We start from the raw sequence: 19,146 nt of genomic DNA, 5'->3' as shown, positions 1-19,146 counted from the left end.
TCTGGAGAGGGTGGGTGGCTTGGCCGGAGGCAGGGGAGGGACCCCCGCCACGCCTCGTGACCCTCCCATCCCCCACTCTGCCCCTCAAGCTCTGGGAGGCAGTGACCTCACGCTACTCTCTATCATAATATTTACCAACAGTGCTGCAATTGAGCCTGGCAGCTTGGCAATTATAATCACGTTATCATTATTGCTGATAATTCCGATCATAAGCATAAATTATAAACAGGAGCGGGCCGCAGCGGGTACCAGGAAGAGCGGGGTGGGGCTACCTCTGGGAGGCGTGTGCGTGGGTGTGAGTGGGTGCGTGTGTGTGTGTGTGTGTGTGTGTGTGTGCGCGCGCGTGTGAGAGTGAGAGAGAAACTGGCGGGCCCCCAGCTCCCCCTCCCCACCCCGGCTTCCACTCCCCTCCTGTTTCTGGCCAAGGCCAAGTCTCCTCCAGAACCCGGCCCAGGGATCCCCCGGGGGGCGACGGGGCGGGGGGCGCCTCTTCCCACCAGGGTCCCGGGATTGTCCTGACCGCCGCCGCGCACCAAGCCGAGCTCGGCCTCGCAGAAACTATTAAGGCGCAATTATTACCGAGATAGTCTTTCCAAATTGATCTTCTAGTTACTCCCGGGCTGCAGCCATGGAGACGGCCCCAACTCAATTACATGCCTCTCTCTGTTCTTGACAGATTCCCGCGGAGGAAAGTCGGGGGAGGAGGCCCCACGGAGAGGAGGCGCGAGGCAGGGAGGTGCACAGAGCTGGGGGGTCCTGCTCAAGAGAGCTGCTTACAAAGGCGGCCACCGACAGACCGAGGGACACGGCGCGAGAAAGCAGAGCTCGGGGATGCCCCTGACAGCAGACGGAGGAGGCCCGCGTCCGTCCATTCCTTCCTTCCTTCCTCCGATCACTCAGCAAACGTTTGTTCTGTGTGCTAGCCCTGGGGGCCTCCCCTGAATTTAGTGGGTGAGTCAAATGGGGATCAAGTCCTCACTCACTCCATGTGAAACCGACCGACCGGCAGACTCAAGAGTGCGCTAGGGCTCTGGGAGCCAGGGAGGTAGGGAAAGCTGAGACCTAGAGGATGAGGGGCTGGCCTGGCTGGGGGCAGGGTAGGGGGCAGGCAGGCAGGACACTGTTTTCAGGACACCGTGCCAAGCCTGGCTTTCCTTCCACGATGCAAGAGCAAAAGCTCTGACTCTGAGGTCTGGGCAATCCCTCCTTGGTGGGGTGGCGGCAGGGCAGGCTGGTAGAGGGAAGGAGGGACTCTTCCCCTGGGGGTGAGGGGCTGCAGGAGGGCCCTGGGATCCCAGAAAATCCCAGGACAGGAGAGAAATATTTTAGGGAGCGCTGAGACCCTGGTCCAGGGGGGCCTTAGGCATGGAGGCCGGAGAGGGCCGTCCAGTGGGTTCCCCATTTCCCACGGTGGTGGGGGGGGGCAGGGACAGGGGCATGGTCTCAGCTTAGGTGGATACACCGTCCGGCTCACTCCTGCACACGCCACAGCAGCTGGCCCAGGGCCCCCAGGTCTGCGTGACACCTGGGACAGACGGGGCACTTTGGTGCGGTTCCCAGGCCCTCCCATCTCGGGGGCCAGCATCGAGAGCCCCAGAATTTGAACGCTACTCCCTCAACTTGAGTGTGTGTCCGAAAAGCTAGGGACTGTGTTCTGTAGGGCCGAGTCCCAGGCCTCCCTCCCAGCGTTCCAGGGTCAAGCCAACCTATCTCCTGGAAGGGCCTGGGCCCGCACCTTTAACAAGCTCCCAAGGTGGGGAAACTGAGTCCCGGGCTCCCCAAAGTCAGCAGTGAGCTGAACTAGAAGTTGCTCCCACGGGACCCTTAGCCACTAGCCACATCTGAAAAGTCTGTCTCGGCCGAACTGGAAGGTGTTCTAAGTGTACTACAGACACTGGATATCAGAGACTTCGTCTAAGGCAGGGACTACAAAATAGAAAATATTTCCATATAAAAGAAAATACTATTATGCGTTGAAACGAATACCGTTTGGACTGCATACACTGACTACAAGGCTGGGGTGAATAACATGTATCGTGGAAGTGAATTTCACCTGTTTCTTCTTCACTTTTTTTTTTTTTTTTTAAACGCAGCTACTAGGAAATTTAAAATTCCCTCTGTGGCGTGAATTTTGTGGCTCACGTTCTACTTCTGTGGGCCAGTGGTGCTCTAGACGACTCGCCAGGGCCAAACCCTGGGACCAGAGAGACGGAGGCCACAGGTCTGCCCGTGCCCCGATGGCAGACCTCCTTGTGTCCTGCCTCGGCTGGGCTGGCCAGCTGTGGGGCCCGAAATCCCAAAGTGAGGGCTCTATGTTGTTGGGTCCCGAAGGCTTGGAGGACTCTAAGAAGTTCCTCTGCAGATCAGACACCCCAGTGACAAATGATTTTTGTCCTTAGTGGCCACAGAAACAGATCTGGGAATGAAAAGAGTTGCTGGTGGCCTGGGGAATGGCCCATCTGTAGCGGGGGGGGGGGGGTCTGGGTCACTGACTCAAGAGGCCCCTCCACCCCGCCCCCAATGAGCCCATCACCTACCCTTGGGGGCTACATGGCCCCCACATTGCCTGAGCGCCCCAGGTAAGTTCCAGACTCTACACCTGCCTTGTCTGCCCTTGTTGTAGGGACCCGGCTGGTCACCTTCAGAGCCCATTTCCATACACTGAATCTTATTTTCCCTTTGCTCTCCATGATGGAGCAGGAGACCGTCTCTGGAGAGAAACAGGGGTAGCTCATTCCAGAAGCTGTTCAAGTCTTATTTTTAAAGGATGAATACTAATTATCAGAGAAAATAACTTCCTGAAAAGCCAAGGAAAGCCACGGAGATGGCACAAAGGCGTGGCAGGTTGGGGATCGGGAGTCCTGAGGTCCACCCCGACACGCACCGTGAGGCTGCTGAGTCCGTCCTTCCCTTTTCCATAATCGGGCTGCTTACCTGTAAGAGGAAGTGCTTGGGCTCACTGTCCTCACCCTTGGCCCCTGGGGTCACGTCTAGGGTAGCCTAGTCCCAGGTTTCCTGGAGGCTTGCCCCCAGCTAAGGGTTACCTTGTTGGGGGCAGCGGGACTGTCCCTCCATCTGTTCCCCGATCCCCTCGAGCCTTACTTCCAAGGAGCAAGAAGCCAGGAGAAGTGGAATCAGAATCACGGAAAAGGAAATGATGCATTCGGGAGGTCAGGGACCCAGGACTGGGCTCCAACCCCAGGGGGACATGGGGGCTGAGTCCCTGTGGGCAGCTCTCCCTGCTGGCCGGTCTGCTGGTTGGAGACAGTGGAACACACGCACCGGCCAGGAGGGAGAGACCAGCTCCTGCCAGGGAGTCTCTGGATGGATGGGGATACAGGATGCCCTGGGGACACACTCACTTCCACAAATCCCTGGCATTCTTGATCCCCATCTGTGAAATGGGGAGTGGCAGACCCACCTGTCAGGAGGGTCCTCGGGAAGAAGGCAAGCATGGAAGAGGCTTTGTGATGGAGGGAGTCCTCTGGCTTCCAGGTTGATAAGGGGAGGCGGTGAGCAGAGGCTGTTTCCAGGTCTGTGGAGTATGTGGGTTGCAGTCAGGCCTGAGGGAGGATGAGGGAAGAGGGAAGGCCCGTGCAAATGTGCTTTTTTTTTTTTTTAAAGATCTCATTTATTATTTGAGAGAGAGACGGAAAGAGCACAAGCAAGTGGAGGTGCAGAGGGAGAGGGAGAAGCAGACTCCCGGCTGAGCAGGGAGCCTGACTCGGGGCTCAATCCCAGGACCCCTGAGCCAAAAACAGATGCTTAACCGACTGAGCCACCCAGGTGCCTGCAAATGGTAGAAGCCCCAACAGGTGGGGAGCAGCCACCAGCAAGGACTCCTCCTCCAAACTCCCCTCCCAGCTGAGCGAGCTTCTGCTGCCCTTCCCAGGGGAAGGAATTGAACTTGACAACAATGGAATGCCCATGACCTTGTGCTTAGAATTCTCACCTCCTCAGGAGGGTCAGTTCAAGCAAAGACGGTGACTGGGACTGTGCCCCTAGATGAAGCCAACAGATTAAGAAATTGAGCGCCACCCTTCGTCGCGCTCCTGCTGTGCACCAGGCACTACACCAAGCATTTCTCCAGTGCCATAGGTCCTTCAGCCCCCACAGCCATCCTACAGAGAAAGGACTATCTTGTCTCCATATTATGGATGAGGAAACTCAGGCCCAGAGAGGTCAGTCCACTGGCCGGGAAGATAACGTGAAGGTCAAGCCCAGGTGTCTTACCGTCGTCCCACGTAGTGAGGCGGGGCCTAGACACACCGGGCCAAGGCCTTCTACTGCACCACACTGTCCCCAGTCTGCCTGGGCGAGGTGGGGTTCAGGCTGGCTGTTCTGGACTAGAAGAGCACCCCAGAGGCTGGAAGGGAGCTCCGACCCCCAACACGCTTCTCGCTTTATTGCTGCTCTGGATTCTGCCTGCAGAGGGCAGTACTGAGCACACAAAGGTGCTCCCACCCTGCCAGGGCTCAGATCCAGGGGGAAGGGGGTGGTGGCCCTGGGCTGCAGAGGCTTTGGGTTCTCTGCCCCAGGACTTGGGGTCTGGAAAGCATTCTCCTTAGAAACCAACAGCCCAACCAGCTGGCCCTTCCGGGGACCAGCGTGCCCCAGCTAGGCGTACAGAGGCCACGTCTTACCTCCCCAGATGGGCAGTGGCAGGTGGGATGGAGGGAGGCTTGGTAGGCCAGTGGGATGAACCAGGCTATGGAGGCAGGGCCAGCCACGTCATGCCCATGATGTATGTCCCTAAGCAAGTCAGTTCCCTTCATCATATAAGGCCAATACAAGACACCCCCACAGGCTCAGTGATGTCATCACCGTCATCCACTGAGGGGCCACGCTGTGGTTTACTGAGAGGCTGCAAAAAAAGGGGGGAAATGGAGGTGCAGGGAGGTGAAGTACCTCGCCCAAGGACACATGGAGCTAAGAAGAAGAGTCAGAATTTGAACCCACAGTCTCTAGGTCCTAGCTCCTCCCCCTCGGTGATGCTGCCACACCAAGGCCAGCAGAGGGCAGGTGGGGATGTGGGTCTGCAGGTGGGGATGTGGGTCTCAGGCGGGCTGCACAACACCCTGTCAAGGTGTCCGCAGGCCTCCTAGTGATGGCGGGGTTGGGGAGGTACTCCCAAGAGGGCAAAGGACAGTGTGGGGTGGGGGGGGCATCATGGCCTCATTCCCAGTCCCCACTGCTCTGGCCAATGCTGTGGGCAAGGCATTCGGGGGGCATCCGAGCCCCTCTGGGCTTGGCTTCGGGCTGTGCACTGTGGACCTGCCCTGCCCAGAAGGAGCTCTGTCTGATGGGCATGTGGGCTAGACCTGGTACCCAAAGTTTATCCTTTACCAAGTGCCCGCTGTGTGCCCAGTAGGGTGGCAGGAGGCTGGGCAAGGACCTCGTGGGCTTTGCTGGGACCTGGAAGATTCTCAGTCTTTGGCTCTCTCCATCTAGGCCAGGAGCTCCCTGGGGTTGGGGCCTGCCTGGCTTCTGTCCCTCCCAGGAGTGCCCAGCATGGCAGGGGCCCGGCGCAGGACGTGGCGCACCACTCCTTGTGCCGAGTTTAGATGCCTGGCTCTGGAGAGGATGGGGAGCGCGCTCCCGGATTCCAGAGGACTGGCTGGTATGGTAGGGAAGCGGGTGGCCGAAGTCCGAGTCCCGCGATCAGCCGGAGGGCTGCCCGGACAAGATGGGCCTGGGAGCCTCCGGCTGGGTCCGCGGCGACCTTGGGCATGCCCCTGCCTTCCCTCCCATCCCCGGGGACAAAGGCTGGGAGAGGTGCCGGGACCAGCCACCGGAAGCTAACCTGGGCAAGGTGGGAGTGACCAGCCCGCCGCCTTCAGTTCTCCAGCCGCTGCCGCCGCCTCCGCGCCCGGCGCCGGCCTCTGCTCCCGGGGGGCCTCCCCGTGCCCTGCCGGGTGACCTTGACCCCGCGCCCGGGGGCCACTCCCGCGCCCCGGCTTCCTAATCCGGCCCCCGACAGGCGCTGGGGAGGCGGAGGGGCGTCGCCCGGCAGCCAGGGGGCGCCGAGGCCGCGGGCGCCCCTCCCGCAGGCCCCCCTGGCGGCGGGCGCTGGGGCGGCGGCGCGCGCTCTGGGCGCCGGGGGCGGGGCGGGGGGCGCGGCGCTCCCCCCGCGGTGCCCAGGCCGGGGCGCGGGGCGGGCCGGGCGGGCTAATCCCGTATGTAAATGGCAGCCAATGGAGGGTGGTGTTGCGCGGGGCTGGGATTAGGGCCGGGGCGAATGGCTGGCAATCTTACTGGGATTACAGAACAAAGAGCCTCCCTGCGCTCCCGCTCTCGGCTCCGCTCCCCGCGCCGCGCCCCGCCCTCCGCCGCAGCCCGCGCCGGGGGTGGGGGCCGCCGAGCGCCAGCCCCCCGGCCGGCCCGAGAGCCCCCGCCGCGGCCCCTCCCCGCCGGCGCCCCGCGCCCCGCGCCCCGCGCCCCCCGCCCCCCCGCCGCGCCGCGCCGCGCCGCGCCTCCCTCCGCCGCGCCTTCCCCCATTCTCCCGGATTAATTAAGGAGGCAGCGGCAGGAGGCTGAGTCCTGGCCGCGGGCCGGGGCCGGGGCGCCGCTGGCAGGAGCGCTTGGGGATCCTCCAAGGTAGGAGAAACTTTTGCGGGGGGCGGGCGCCCAGGCCCTTCTCCCCTTCCCCTCCCACCCCCCTGGCCCCCGCCCCTCCCCCTCAAGGTGTTCCAGAATCCGGGTCCGGCTTTTGGGTGCCCGGGGAGGCACGTGACTGGGATTATAATTCGGGCCGGGGAGGGGGGGTGGGGGTGGGAGGGAAGGGCCGGCCGCCCCCACCTGCCGGGAGGGGGTGGGAGCCGGGAGCTGTCACCCCCCCACCCCCGGCCCTCCCGGAGGTGGGGGGCGCCCCGGGGCGGGCGGCGGGCGCCCGCAGGCTGCTGCAGTTGGCGAATGAGGTCAGTCGTGCTGCCCGCGGTGGCGGGTGCCAGTGTGGGAGCGGAGGGGGGCTGGGAAGGCCGCGGGTCCCCGCCCCCCCCCAACCTCTGCCTCCCTCGGGCTGGGCCTTCTCCTGGCCGGCGCCCCCCGCTCGCAGGCTGAGTCCAACACTGCGCGGACTGCCCCGGCACAGTGGTTTCTGGCGGGGGTCCCCTGGGAGGGGGCCGGCCTGAGTGGTGGCCGCTGAACCTCTGGAGGAGGGTGGGGAGGAGTCTCAGAGGGCGGCCATGGGGGCCCCGAAGCTTCTAGGAGAGCAAGTTGGGGGTGCCCCGCATGTGGGTGGTCTCTGAGTTCCTGCACTTGGGCAGGGAGGCCTGTGGAGCGCCCCAGGGTGCTTGACGCCCCCCCCCATCCTGAGTCCCTGGAAAGGATGGGCTTGATGCCTGTCCTGGGCTCCAGCCCCGGCCTGCCGCCAGCGAGAGGAACGATGCCCTGGCCTGGGCCCAGGGCAGAGGGGGGACCTTGCAGCCCAGAGTTCTGCTCTCCTGGCAGTGCTGGAGCCCTGGACATCTGGCCGTGTGACCCAGCCTCCCAGGACACCAGGCCTGGCGGGGGAGGCTCCTGTGTCCCCACCACAGCCCAAGTGAGGGGGTCTCAGTGCCAGGCCCGCGGGGGAAGCGTCGGCCTCGGATGGAGTGTGGTACTGGGGGTGTGGGGCATGGGATTGCCCCGGCCGGGGAGCGGCGGGGAGGGGCAGGCCTGGACATCTAGAGGAGTGGGCGTTTGTGCACAGGGGGAGGAAGGGGTGGCCAGAAGCTGCTGTGACCTCCTCCTGCGGGATTTAGTTGCCCCGGGGCTAGGACTGCGTGCTTCTTGGCACTGCCCGGGTCCTCGGGGCTTGGGAGGTGCCTTTCCAAGCAGCCATTTATTTCAGCATTGTCATTCCCAAAGGGAAAGGGAAAGGGCATGGTCATCGATTATTTATTCTGAGCAGGAGGTGGCAGTGACTGGGAGGCTGGTGGTGGCTGGCGGGGAAGGTCTGGGTACAGAGGTGGCAGCGACGGGGGTGGTCCGGTGCCCATCACGAGCCACCCATGGCGGGAAGGGGCTCAGGAGGCTGCGAGGTAGACTCTGACCTCTTCTGAACAGGGACTGCTGGACCAAGGGACAGACCGGGCTCCAAGGTGACAGGATGTCGGAATCCCTGGCCTGCTTTTGGGATATGAGAGGCGTCAGACCACACCCCATTCCCTCGCCGGCTCTGGCAGTGACCTAGAAAGTTGAGGCTCTGACTCAGAGGGTCCCAGAGGACCCCTGCAGAGGAACCAAGCAAAGGTGGGAACTCTGCGGCCACTCAGCTGCCCGCATGTTGAAAATGCGGGAGACCTGGGGCGGGAGGTCGGGCAACTGGGTCTCTGAAGACGGCATTGTAGGGGCGGGCTTACCCCACTTAAGGGCACTGTTCTCTAGGTGCTGGAGGAGGGGTCATTTCCCGTGCAGCGAGTTAATCGCAAATACTTCTTACGTGTTCTGTGAAGGCAGTCTCCCAGAGCCAGGCTAGTCTACCCACACGGCAGTGGTTGTTAGCACTGGATGCTTGGAAATAGTGGGGAAGGCAGGCGTAATGATAGGGTCTCGGAGGCAGCTGTTCCAGAAGCCTGTCTCCAGCAGCCGGGGCCTGCACAGTTTGGTGGCAGTCGGATGGTTGGAAGCCCCAGGTTAAGATCTCACGGCCAAGTGGCGGGTGATGACACCCTGGGGCGTTCGTATCCCAAGGGTGACCTTGGAGGCACAGACCACATCTCCTGGGCCATCCCCGTCCTGGGTTGGGGTTCCTCGGCTCCAGCTCTCTCCCCTCCTCGACTGGTGCCTTGAATCCCGCAGTTTTCCTGAATGGCCTTTGCATGGGCTGTCCCTCCTCCCTGGAGGGTTCTTCCCATCTTTCCGCTGAGGGAGTGGGAGACTTCCTCTGATGGCCCGACTGGGCTAGCGCGAGGGGTAGGGGTGGCAGGATTTGTCCCTCTCGTCTCCTCTCTGGGAAGGCTTCTCTGGCTGTCGTGTCCTCGGGCTGGAATCCCAGGGCCGGCCACGGTGCTACCTCTGTGTCCCCCCATGATGTCCTGTCCTTCCTCTGTCCCAATGGGGATCTCGCTCAAAAGTTCCACATCTTTCCCCCAAGTGCACTAGGGACAGGGCAGAGATCAACGCTTGCTTTGGATTCCCTGGTGTCCTGGGGCTGGTCCCCAAGTACTTGTCGAGTGGCTGCTTGAGGGAATGAATGGAGTCTGACTTCAGGGCCTTGGCCCACATGGCTGAGCAGTTCCTCCTGTGATCCTGAATCCCTGTCTCCAGGGAAGGCCCCCCACCACACGCAGTGGGGAGAATGCCAGGGTCTTCCCCTGAGCTTCCTGCTCCCCACCCTCCCGGGGCCCCCCTCTCCCCATGACCCCAGCCTGTGTCTTCCCCTCACACCACGAGCGTGGGGCTCTGCTCCCTTGATGTCCTCTGTCCTGCTGCTCTCAGTCCTCCGTCTCTTGGCTGTCTGTGGGCACCTCTGTGTTGCCAGGTTCTATGAGACGAGCAGGAAAGGGTGCCCAGCTGCACGGGCCTCCAGGGGCCTCAGGCGGCCCCCCGGGAAAGAGACCTGCAGGGTTAATTCACAAACACTGGAGAGTGGAGCAGGACTTGGGGCCAGGGGCTCATGGAACCTTCTGGAAGGGTGTGGGGTCCGGGAGAGATGGACCCTTGGGGCAGCTGCAAGGGCATTCCCAGCAGGAAGAGATGAAAATGGTTGAAGGCAGTGAGATGCCCCCCGTTCTGCGGCGACTTCTGTGTGTGGGTGGTAGGGGTGTCCAGGCGGGGCCCCAGTGGGGCCGGCTCCCCCTCTCGGCTCCCTCGTTGGCAGGCGTGTCTGGCTGGGGCTGTGTGATTCTCGTGCTCAGCAGGGAGTTTGCTCTGTCATTTCACACCCAGTGCTCGGGCGTCCTGGTTGATGATGGGCAAGGGCCTCAGAGCCCTGGGGGAGAGGGTTGGGGGCGCGCTGAGCCCTCCTTCACGGTGACTTGCTACGTGAGCTGAGTGAGGTTGTACTTTGTCCCTTCCCGGGCTTGGGAGGACGAGTGGGGGTGGGGGGTGTGTCTGGGTCCAGAGCTGGGCCGGGCCAACCCCGAGCTACGCGTGCCCCCACCTGTCTCCCTCCCTCAGGACCACCTGCTTCTGGTTGCCAGATCTGGCTAATAAAAATAGGGATGCCCGGTTAAATTTGGATTTCGGATAAGCCACGGATAATGCAGGATTGAGGATGTAACTTACACTGAAGACTTACTTGTTTGTTTCTCTGAAGCTGAACCGGGGTCTTGTATTTTATCTGGCAACCCTACAGCCGTGACCTCTGGGCCATGGGACCGTTGTGGGCTGGGGAGAGGCTCAGGGCGGGTTTGGGCCTAGAGCTGGGGGGTCAGGGCTCGACCTAAAGCTTCAGGGATGGTCTGGGTGAGTTCGAATCAGGTAGCGCCGAATCTAGTTTCCGTGGTCGGGCTTTCTCTAGTCCGGATCCCCTGTTAGGCTTGGGTGCTGTGGGGGGACTCAAGGATCCCCAGTCTGGGAAGCCCTGGTTTTCAGAGATTTCTCTGCCGCTATGGCAGGAGGAGGAGGGGGCAGGGAAGTTGTGGGGTACACTGCGTCAGACACCCAAGTTAGGATTTGCAATCAAGATATGCCAATCCAGCCCTGAGCACCGGGAGGCCGTTGGTCTGATGTTCTCCCCTCTGCAAGGCTTGGAGATCCTACCTTGGGCGGTGGGGGCCTGGCGGGGGAGGGTCTCTGCTGGGTTGTGTCACAGGCGTGAGGGCCAGCCTCCTACCCTTCCCCAGCCCCCTGGCAACCACTGTGTGTTTTCTATTTTCTTTCTCTCTCTCTCTCTTTTTTTTTTTTTTTTTGCTATTTATTTATTTATTTGAAATAGAGAGAGTGAGTACCAGCAGCGGGAGAGGCAGAGGGACAGGGACAAGCAGACTCCCCACTGAGCCGGGAGCCCGATGCGGGGCTCGATCCCAGGCCCCTGGGATCATGACCTGAGCCGAAGACAGAGGCTTAACCCATGGAGCCACCCAGGCACCCTTCTTTCTCTCTTTTTTTAAACCACTGTGCATTTCTGTCCCTGCAGTTTTTGCATTTTCCAGAATGTCACCTAAATGCAGTCACACAGGATGTAGCCTGTGTCTGGCTTCATCACCCTTTCGGTGGCTGAGTAAGGTCGCACTTTTGGGCCGTGCCTCATAGCTCTGCCTGCTCTGCGGTGGCAGCGGTGGCGGGGTTCAGGGACACCCGGTTAGCAGAGCCCCACCGGGGACCAACACAGAGGCAGGGGTACCTTTGGCTCATGTTTGCAAAGGCACAGCCTGTGCCCCGTCCCCACCCCCACTGAGCGCTAACCTGGAGCCAGGAGAGGTGCACCCCTCTGTCCGCCGAGCTAGAATTTCATCCTCCGGGTCTGGTGACGCAGCCGGCCAGCGAGCCCCCGATGAAATTACAGCCTGCCCGAGGCCGCGCTCCCATCCACACAGCCCTCCGCCATACAGGTGGGCTCCCGAGACAATGATGCTCTGAGGCCGGGGACAGCTGGGGGGCGGGCGAGGGCAGCCGTCTGGGCCCGGTGGTGTCTCACCCATCCCCGGGCGTCCGGGTTTTCTGGCCGTGTGTCCCTGATCTCCACTCCTGCATTCTTTTAGCTTGGGGTAGAATGTCTCTGTTTGCCTGAAACAAGGCCAGGGCATGTTCGGGGAGGGGAGGTGGGCAGGAGGGGACATTGAGGCCGGCGTCCCAGTCAGGAGCGTGATTAGGGTCCCCTAGAAGGGGGCTGTGTGACATCGGGCAAGTGACGTCTGATCTCTGTGCTTGGGTTTGGTCATCTGTAAATGGGAGAGTGGGGCCAGCGAGACACTCAGCTGTGGTCACACAGGCCGGTGGGCCTCCACGGAGCCTGCAGGGCATGGGGGGGCGCTGCTGACTGGGAGGGGGTGGGGACAGGCAGGCCTTCAGTTCCCTGTGTCCCTCTTGGAGCCGGAGTAGGGCCACTTGTAGCCACTTTACCTGTTAGGGTTCTAAGTAAAGACATTTGCCGTCCACCTCTGCCCGTGGTCCGCGTGGCATGGACAGCGGCCGTTCTGAACCCTTCCTCGGGCATCGCTGAGATTCCGGTTGGTCACGGAAGCTTCTAGTCCGGCCGATTCCAGCTCTGCAGCGTGCCCGCTGCGTGTGAGGTGGACAGCTGCTGGGTCGGCTGAGCCTCGGTTTGACCATCTGAGAAGGGGGAGGACAGCAGTACCTCGCAGGGGCGTGGGTAGGCGGCCTGAACGGCGGCGTCTCCCACCAGGAGCTTGGCAGCCCCCCAGGGCACGTGTGCCCCGCAGGAGAGGGAGTCCCTGGGGTGCGAACGTGGCCTGCATGGGTGTCTGGAGAGACTGAAGGTCTTTTAACTTTGTTTTTGGTAAATAAGTCATTTGTTTTTCCTGGGGAGCTCGAAAGCCCCCAGGAACCCCTCCCCCTCTCCGGCCTGCCCCTGACTCCCCTGGCCTGGCCTCGAGGCCTGCAGCCCTCAGTCCGACTCTTGGGCTGTCCTTGGTGGGACGCCTGGGAGGACTGGAGCTGGCGAGGCCCAGACGCAGGTGCTCCTGGGTGGCTCTCTGGTCCTGCCCGCCCACCCACCCAGCTCCAAGGTGGTCCCCGTGGACTCCAGGGGAGTCTTATGACTGGGCCGGTCTGATGTCTCTCTCATGTTTATCCAGGAGCTGGTTTTTCAGGTGTGCCGGCTTTTGGCAGAGGCCCAGGTGGGGAGAGCTAGGGCCTTGGGAAGGGGGGGTGGTTGCCCCTCTCCCCAGTTTGAGAAGGGGTGTGTGTGTGCCTGGCTTCCGGCTGGGGGTGCAGCCCTCTGGGCTGGTGAGCTGACCACCTCCTCTCTCTGGTCCTGGTCCATCGTCCTGCCCATCCCAGGGATGGATGCTGTTCCTTGCCCCGGGTCAGAGGCCAGTGCCCCGCCTTGGGGCTCCTTTACCTGCCTCAGGCCTTCCCTACTTGCCACCAGGGACGCCAGGGAACTGTCAGGGCCTTTGAAGCCAGACAGACATGGGTTCAAGTCCCAGTTCTGACTGCCTTTGTGCTGTGTGATCTCAGGCAAGTGACTTGACCTCTCTGAGCCTCAACAGAACGAATGAGGGGGTTTCTCCCTGTGTTGCGGTGCTCCGGGGGAAGCTGGGTGCCCTTCTGTTCAGGAGTGCTTCCTCACCTTGTCACATGGTGACCCCAGGGTCTTGCTTTCTGGGGGCCCCGGCCCTGCCCGGAGACCAGCCAGATGCCGTCCTTCCCTGCCATGTTCTTCCCTCCTCTGCCCGTGGAGCCTGGAGCGTGCCGTGCCTCAGTTTCTGTTTTTGGGAGCTGGGAAAACCCCAGGGTGGACCTGGTTCAATCCCTGGGGCTGGGGCTACGCAGGGCCAGCGGCCCTGTGGCGGGTTTTTGGAGAGCCCTCCTTTCCCTTTGGGATTATGCCTGAGGGCAGCCTGTAAGAGGTGACTTTTCACTGGCCCCTGGAGGATGATGGGTCAGAGTCTGGGACGGGCATCGCAAGTGCAGGTGTGTGGGGGGGTGGGAGTGGGGAGTTTGGGGGGCACAACAGCGTAGGGGTCTGGAGGCAGGAGCGTCAGTGATGGCGCTGTGGCCAGGTGGCCGTTTCCCCGGCGGGGCCCGGCTCGGGGCATTGTGTGGGGTCCAGGCAAAGACCTTCCTCTGGCTGCCTCACTCCCAGACTGGGCACGGCCAGGCCCTGGCCCGTTTCCGTGCCAGCCCAGTGAGCTTCCCTGAGTTTCTAGAACACACAGCGCTTCCGTCTGGCTTGCCCGTGTGGTGGTGCTCCTCCCGGGAACGGACGTGGTGCTCCCTGTCCGTTTCATCAGGCTGATTGTACTCGCGGGTCTCAGCTCGGGTGGCCCTTTTCAACTGGGAGCCTTCCCTGTGCCCCCTTCCAGGGCTGTGCCAGGTGCCCCTCCTCTGGGTTCCTGCAGTCCCCGAACATCCCCCAGCACGGCCCTCCTCACGCCCTGTGTTCCGGCCGTCCTTGGACTTGCCTGTCACCCTCTGTTGGGTCCGTGCCTTGGTGCCTTGTCCCTCCACCTCCCTGGGGGGGACGACACTGTGTCTCCCGGGGCCGGGTGCAGCCCAGTCTTGGGCGGGGGGCGGGGAGGGTCCCTTCTGCGAAGGGCAGCTGGTGTGTGTGTGTGTGTGTGTGTGTGGAGGGAGCACAAGTGTGGAGTGTCAGGACAGTTAATCCCCTGGGCTATTTAGACACACACGCTTGTGTGCGTGCACATGGGTGTGTATGTGCGTGTGCACGTGGGTGACCGGCTGGAATAACCTGGCGTTTCGCTGAGTCCCGACCACCAGCCCAGCATGGGTGCTGCCCATGTGCAAAGCCCCTTGAGTCGCGGCAGGTGGCACTGGGGGACGAGGATGCTGGTTAGGAGCACGCTTGGCTCCAGGTAATCAAAAACCTCACCTGATCAGCTTTGAAGGGGGCTTTATTTATCCCCCCCCCCACCCCAAGGAAAAGCCTGTGGCGAGGCAGCCGGAGGCTGGGATGGGAGCTCAGAGATGCCGCGAGGGGCTCCGTTCTTTTCCTCCCTTAGCTTGTTGGATTGTCAAAGCGCCTTTAAACATTATTGTCTTGGAAGCATGCGCTCAAGTGCGCTTTCCACCGCTCATTTCAGAGCATTTCATCACCCAGAAAAGAAATCCCGACCCACGGAGGAGTCAGCCCTTCGCTCCCGTCGCCCCCTCCCACCCCTGGCAACCACTGACTCACGTTCTGTCCCTGTAGACTTGCCTCTTCTGGACGTTTCATGTCCGTGGAATACCGTGACACATGGCCTCGGTGTCCGGCTCCTTTCCCTCCGCATCACGTTTTTGAGGTTCATTCGTGTTGTGGCCGGTGTCAGAGGTCTGTTCCTTTTTTGTGGCTGAGTAATATTCCCCTGTGAGGCTGGGCCACCTCTTGCTTCTCCATTCATTGTTTGAGGGACATCGGGGTTGTTTCCCTTTCTGGCTGTTGTGAACAGTGCTGCCGCCAGCGGTTGTGTACCAGCTTTTGTGTGAACTGTCCGCTCTGTTCCCCTGGCTAAACTCCTGTGAGTGGACTTGCTGGGTGATGATGGCAGTGTCGTGTTTAACATACTGAGGAACTGCCTGGCTGCTTTCCGAAGTGGCTGCACCGTTTTTCATTCCTACTGGCAGTGAATGCGGGCTCCGGTTCCTCCACGTCCTTGCTAACACTTGGTATTGTTGTTTTGATTCTAGCTGTTCGAGAAAGGATGAAGTGCTCTCTCCTGTGATTTTGATTTAGCTTGTTGGATTTTGTCCTTATGCATATGCCTCTTTATCACAGAATGGCTGCATCCCTTCCAGCCCTCACACCCATGGTCCAGATGGAGAGAAGGAGTGAGGGCAGAATGCTTCTCTCAAAGCTTTGCCTTCACTCAAGCTCTCCTCGGGAGCATCTCCAGTTTTGCACAGGTCAGACTTTGGTCCTGTGGTGCCCCCTAACTACAAGGGAACTGGGAAGATAGAGACGTGCCTATTGGGGAGGAAGGGGATTGGGAATGCCAGTGGGCAGGCATTGCCCCTCTTTGCCCCTCATGGCCCAGACCGGTGTGGACATCTGCATTTCTCCAGGAACATGAAGAGGGATATGGAGCACCCCCTGCCCCCAACAGTTAGGGCGGGGACTTAGATCATGGGCGCTTGGCCTTTATGTGGCCAGAGTTACCACAGCCCATCTGGGGGCTTATGGGGATCCCACTTTGTGGAGGGCAGTGGGTGCCCTCACCCCAGAGACCTCCTTTCTGCTTAGCCCAGGAGGCCTGTAGCCCAGGGCTCACTCGAATCTGCCTCAGGGCCTTTGCTCCTCCCCTCCCTGCATCCAGCTATGGAATATCTGGCCTGGGCTAGACCCCAGACACGGCTTGTGGGAGTAACGTAGCATGGCTATTTTTGGAAAACAGTCTATTTATTATTTTCATGGACATATAATCACATCGTAAAATTCACCATCTTACAGTATTCTGCCCAGTGGTTTTTCGTACAGTCACAGGTTGTATGACTGTCACCACTGTCTCATTCCAGAAGAACTTTTATCACCCCCAAAAGAAACCCCCGACCCATTAGCCGTTCTTCCCCACTCTCCCCCCCACTCCCAGCCCCTTAGCAACCCCTGCTGGTGTCTCCGTGGATTTGGGGGCACCTGTTTGTGAAGTTAAAACATACGGCTCGTCATAGAACCCGGCAGTTCTGGGCCTTGGGATTTACCCAAGGGAAACAAAAACTAAGGTTTACGTAAGAACCTGAAGAAGAGAAATATATCGGAAGCACCTTTCTTCCTCATTGCCCCACACGGGGGACAATCTCAGTGTCCGGCCGGGGCGTGTGGATAAGCAAACTCCGACTTCAGCCTGTGGGGTACGAGTCAGCCTTAAAAAGCAACGCACAGCACGGATGCTGACAGGTGGCAGATCCAGAAAGCCAGGCCCTGTGGTGTTTGCGTCACAGCTGGGAAGATCCAAAACTAAGGGACCCGGAGTTGCGTAGGGGCGGGTTGACGGGGGGCATGGAGGAACTTGGGGCGCTGATGGGGCTGCCCTGTGTCTTGATTGTGGTGGCTGTTACAAGAGGTCGCATCCGTAAAAACTCACCCAACTCCGCCAGAGTGTGGATTTCAGTGTGTGTGTGTGTGTTACCTGCTCCGTTTCAGAAAGCCGGCCTGAACCTGATCTGGCCTTTCCCGGTTCACCGCCATGCAGGGTGAGCCCTTCCATCTACGTTAGCGGTGCGGATCCTCCGTAGACACGTGACTGTTGGGTCTGGGGCTTTCAGATTGGCTCACGGAACTTATGTCCAGCGCCCCCTCCCGCTGCCGTCCTCGGGCCCCCTTCTACCTCTGCTGCTCACGAGCCCCCTGGATGGCATCTGCCGTGCCCTGTGCCTTAGATCCACGAACCATTAGAACTGGAAGGGACTTCAGAATAGGTGAACGACCTTTCCTTTTTGGATGGGGGAGCAGAGGCCAGGGCTGGGAAGGCATTGGGCCGATTCCAGGATTACGAGAGTCAGGATCCAAAACCACATCTCATGACTCCTGGGCTGGGACTCCTTGCCTTCCTGGGGGGTGCGCCTGGAGCCTCCCTTGTCTGCTGGTTCCTGGAGACTGGGCGGGCACATCGAGCCAGACGGCTGGCGGGAGGCTTTGGGGCAGCGCATGGCTGAAGGCAGGGCTGGGGGGGGTGGGTCAGGGCCTCTAAGACACCACAGATGAGGAGAGAAGGGAATGTTGCACAGGGTGGCTGGAGGTGGAACGGTGACACATAGGACTGGCCGGTGGCCCCCAGGGACAGGCAACAGACAGGGGCGCTGGCTTCTGCCCTGGAAACCCATGGCATCGGGGTAACCCTGAAGCCCTATTATGGGTCTAGGTAAATCCAACAGCCCTGGTCCCTGGGGCTGGCAGGGTGAGGCTGACAGTGGAGAGAGCCCAGGAGACCCTGACAGGGAGCAGGTGGGATGTCGTGGGTGGTGGCCCTCCTCCGATGGGTGGGCCTGGTCTCCGAGAGGCAGGCCCCAGGTTTCTCCTGGCGTTGATGTTGAGTCCCTGCTGTGTGGGCCATGTCCTCTCCCCCCACCCCATGTGCGGCTGAGAGGTCTGGAGGCTATTGGGAGGGTGGGCCCAGGGGAGGGGACAGGCAGGTCGGCCTGCTGCAGGGAGCTGGAGCTGGCTCCTAGCCAGGTTCGTGTCACCTGCCTCAGCCAGCTCAGAGCTGTGTCGGCCCCACGAGGAGGGTTCTCACGCTGCAGCCCTTGGAAAGTCAGCAGCTGCCTTGGAGGGGGACATGAGGATGCCAGGAGTAAGGCCTGAGACCCCTCCCCATGCAGCTGCACCTCTGCGGGGGCCACAGCTTTGGAAGAGGACTGGCTCTCTGATCCCAGGCTTCGATGGGGGTCCTTTTGGGGCAGGAAACCAGGGACTCCCTGCTCCCACACATGGGGCTCTGTGCTGCTGCAGCAGATGGGTGGTGGGTGACCTGAGGGTTTGGGGTCTGTGTTGCGGGCAGGCAGTTCCTGGAATCCTGCCAAGCCGTGTCTGTAACCACCCCACCGTCCTGGAAGGCCCATGATCTGGGCAGCACAGGACCCTTTTCTGGGCCCTCAGCCCTGTTTGTGGCTCGGAAAATGAGGTGTCCATACTTTGGGGTTCCTTCTGGTTTAGGACTCCCAGGGCTTCCGGAAGGCCTCTATCCCCAGACAGGAAGCCTGGCCCCTTTCCTGCAGCTCCTCACCCTCCGGGGGAGGCAGAAAAGGAGTTTGAGTTAAGTAGGCCTTCTGAGAGTATCTGCATGCCGTTGTGTGGCAGTGATGGGGGTCTGGGGGTGCTGCTTTGGGGCTGTTGTCATAGGTTGGGTGCGATGTTGCTCCTTCTGGCAGACTTGGCTTTGACTCTTCTGGCTGTGTGACCTTGGGCAAGTTACTCAGCCTCTCTGAACATCCCCATCTTCACCTGTCAAACGGCAAGAAAGTCACTGGGCTCTGGGTTTGCTGCGGAGGCCTGAAAGGATGCTCACAGCGCAGCACTGAGCATTCATGTGGCTGCTGATGGTGATGTGAGCCTAACGTGCCATGGTGCCTCAGCTCCGCCCAAGGCCAAGGTGGGATCCGGCTAGAAAGTCTCTGCGGGGCCTTCCTTTTACCTCCCACCGCTGCTCTGTGAGGGAGGAAGCGGCGGGAGCTGTGGATGTCCGTCCTTATCGGAGGCACAGACTGAGGCCCAGAGAGGGGGAGGCGGGTTGCCCAGCATCACACAGCCCCTGGGTTGGCAGAGCCTTGACTAGACCCACGTCTCACAAGGACTGGCCTGCACCCTTGGGCTTTGGTGAGGGGCTGCTGTGTCCTGGGTCTCCGGGTTCTAGGGAGGAGATGGCGCGGCCTGGGCTGGGCTCCAGATTTTCCCCTCCCCGGGGAGGGCTCTGCAGAATCCAACCACCTGGCCAGAGCTTCAGGTGGGCCTGGCTTGCCCTGGTGGATCGAGGTGGTCAGGCTCTCCTTGCCCACGGAGGGAGCGGTGAGCACAGAGCAGGGCCGTAGTGAGTGTTTACACATGAGCATGTAGGCTTTGGGGTGGGAGGCTGGGGAGACGGCGTGAACATGGCCATGGCACCT

General features: G+C 61.1%; 2 protein-coding genes across 2 annotated transcripts in view; one reads left to right on the top strand and one right to left on the bottom strand.

Annotated features, from left to right (window-relative positions):
* Positions 1–1,842: 1,842 nt before the first annotated feature.
* LOC125090446 (uncharacterized) lies at positions 1,843–13,266 on the bottom strand. The gene is made up of 5 exons (XM_047713119.1): positions 13,181–13,266; positions 12,018–12,198; positions 5,804–6,089; positions 3,363–3,563; positions 1,843–2,934 (listed from the first exon to the last, which is right to left on the bottom strand). The coding sequence occupies exons 1-5, from the start codon at positions 13,264–13,266 to the stop codon at positions 2,732–2,734; spliced, it is 957 nt and encodes a 318-aa protein (XP_047569075.1). The 3' UTR covers positions 1,843–2,731.
* Positions 6,402–19,146, top strand: part of GTF2IRD1 (GTF2I repeat domain containing 1) — a 96,184-nt gene continuing 83,439 nt past the window's right edge. The window contains exon 1 of the mRNA XM_047713891.1: positions 6,402–6,597. The gene's annotated coding sequence lies outside the window, so the exon portion shown is untranslated. The remainder of the gene's footprint in view (positions 6,598–19,146) is intronic.

The sequence above is a fragment of the Lutra lutra genome, chromosome 18 (genome assembly GCF_902655055.1).
Source record: "Lutra lutra chromosome 18, mLutLut1.2, whole genome shotgun sequence".
NCBI classification, from domain to species: Eukaryota; Metazoa; Chordata; class Mammalia; order Carnivora; family Mustelidae; genus Lutra; species Lutra lutra.
The sequence above is the reverse complement of the archived record's forward strand: the minus strand, read 5'-3'. Positions and strand labels throughout refer to the sequence as shown.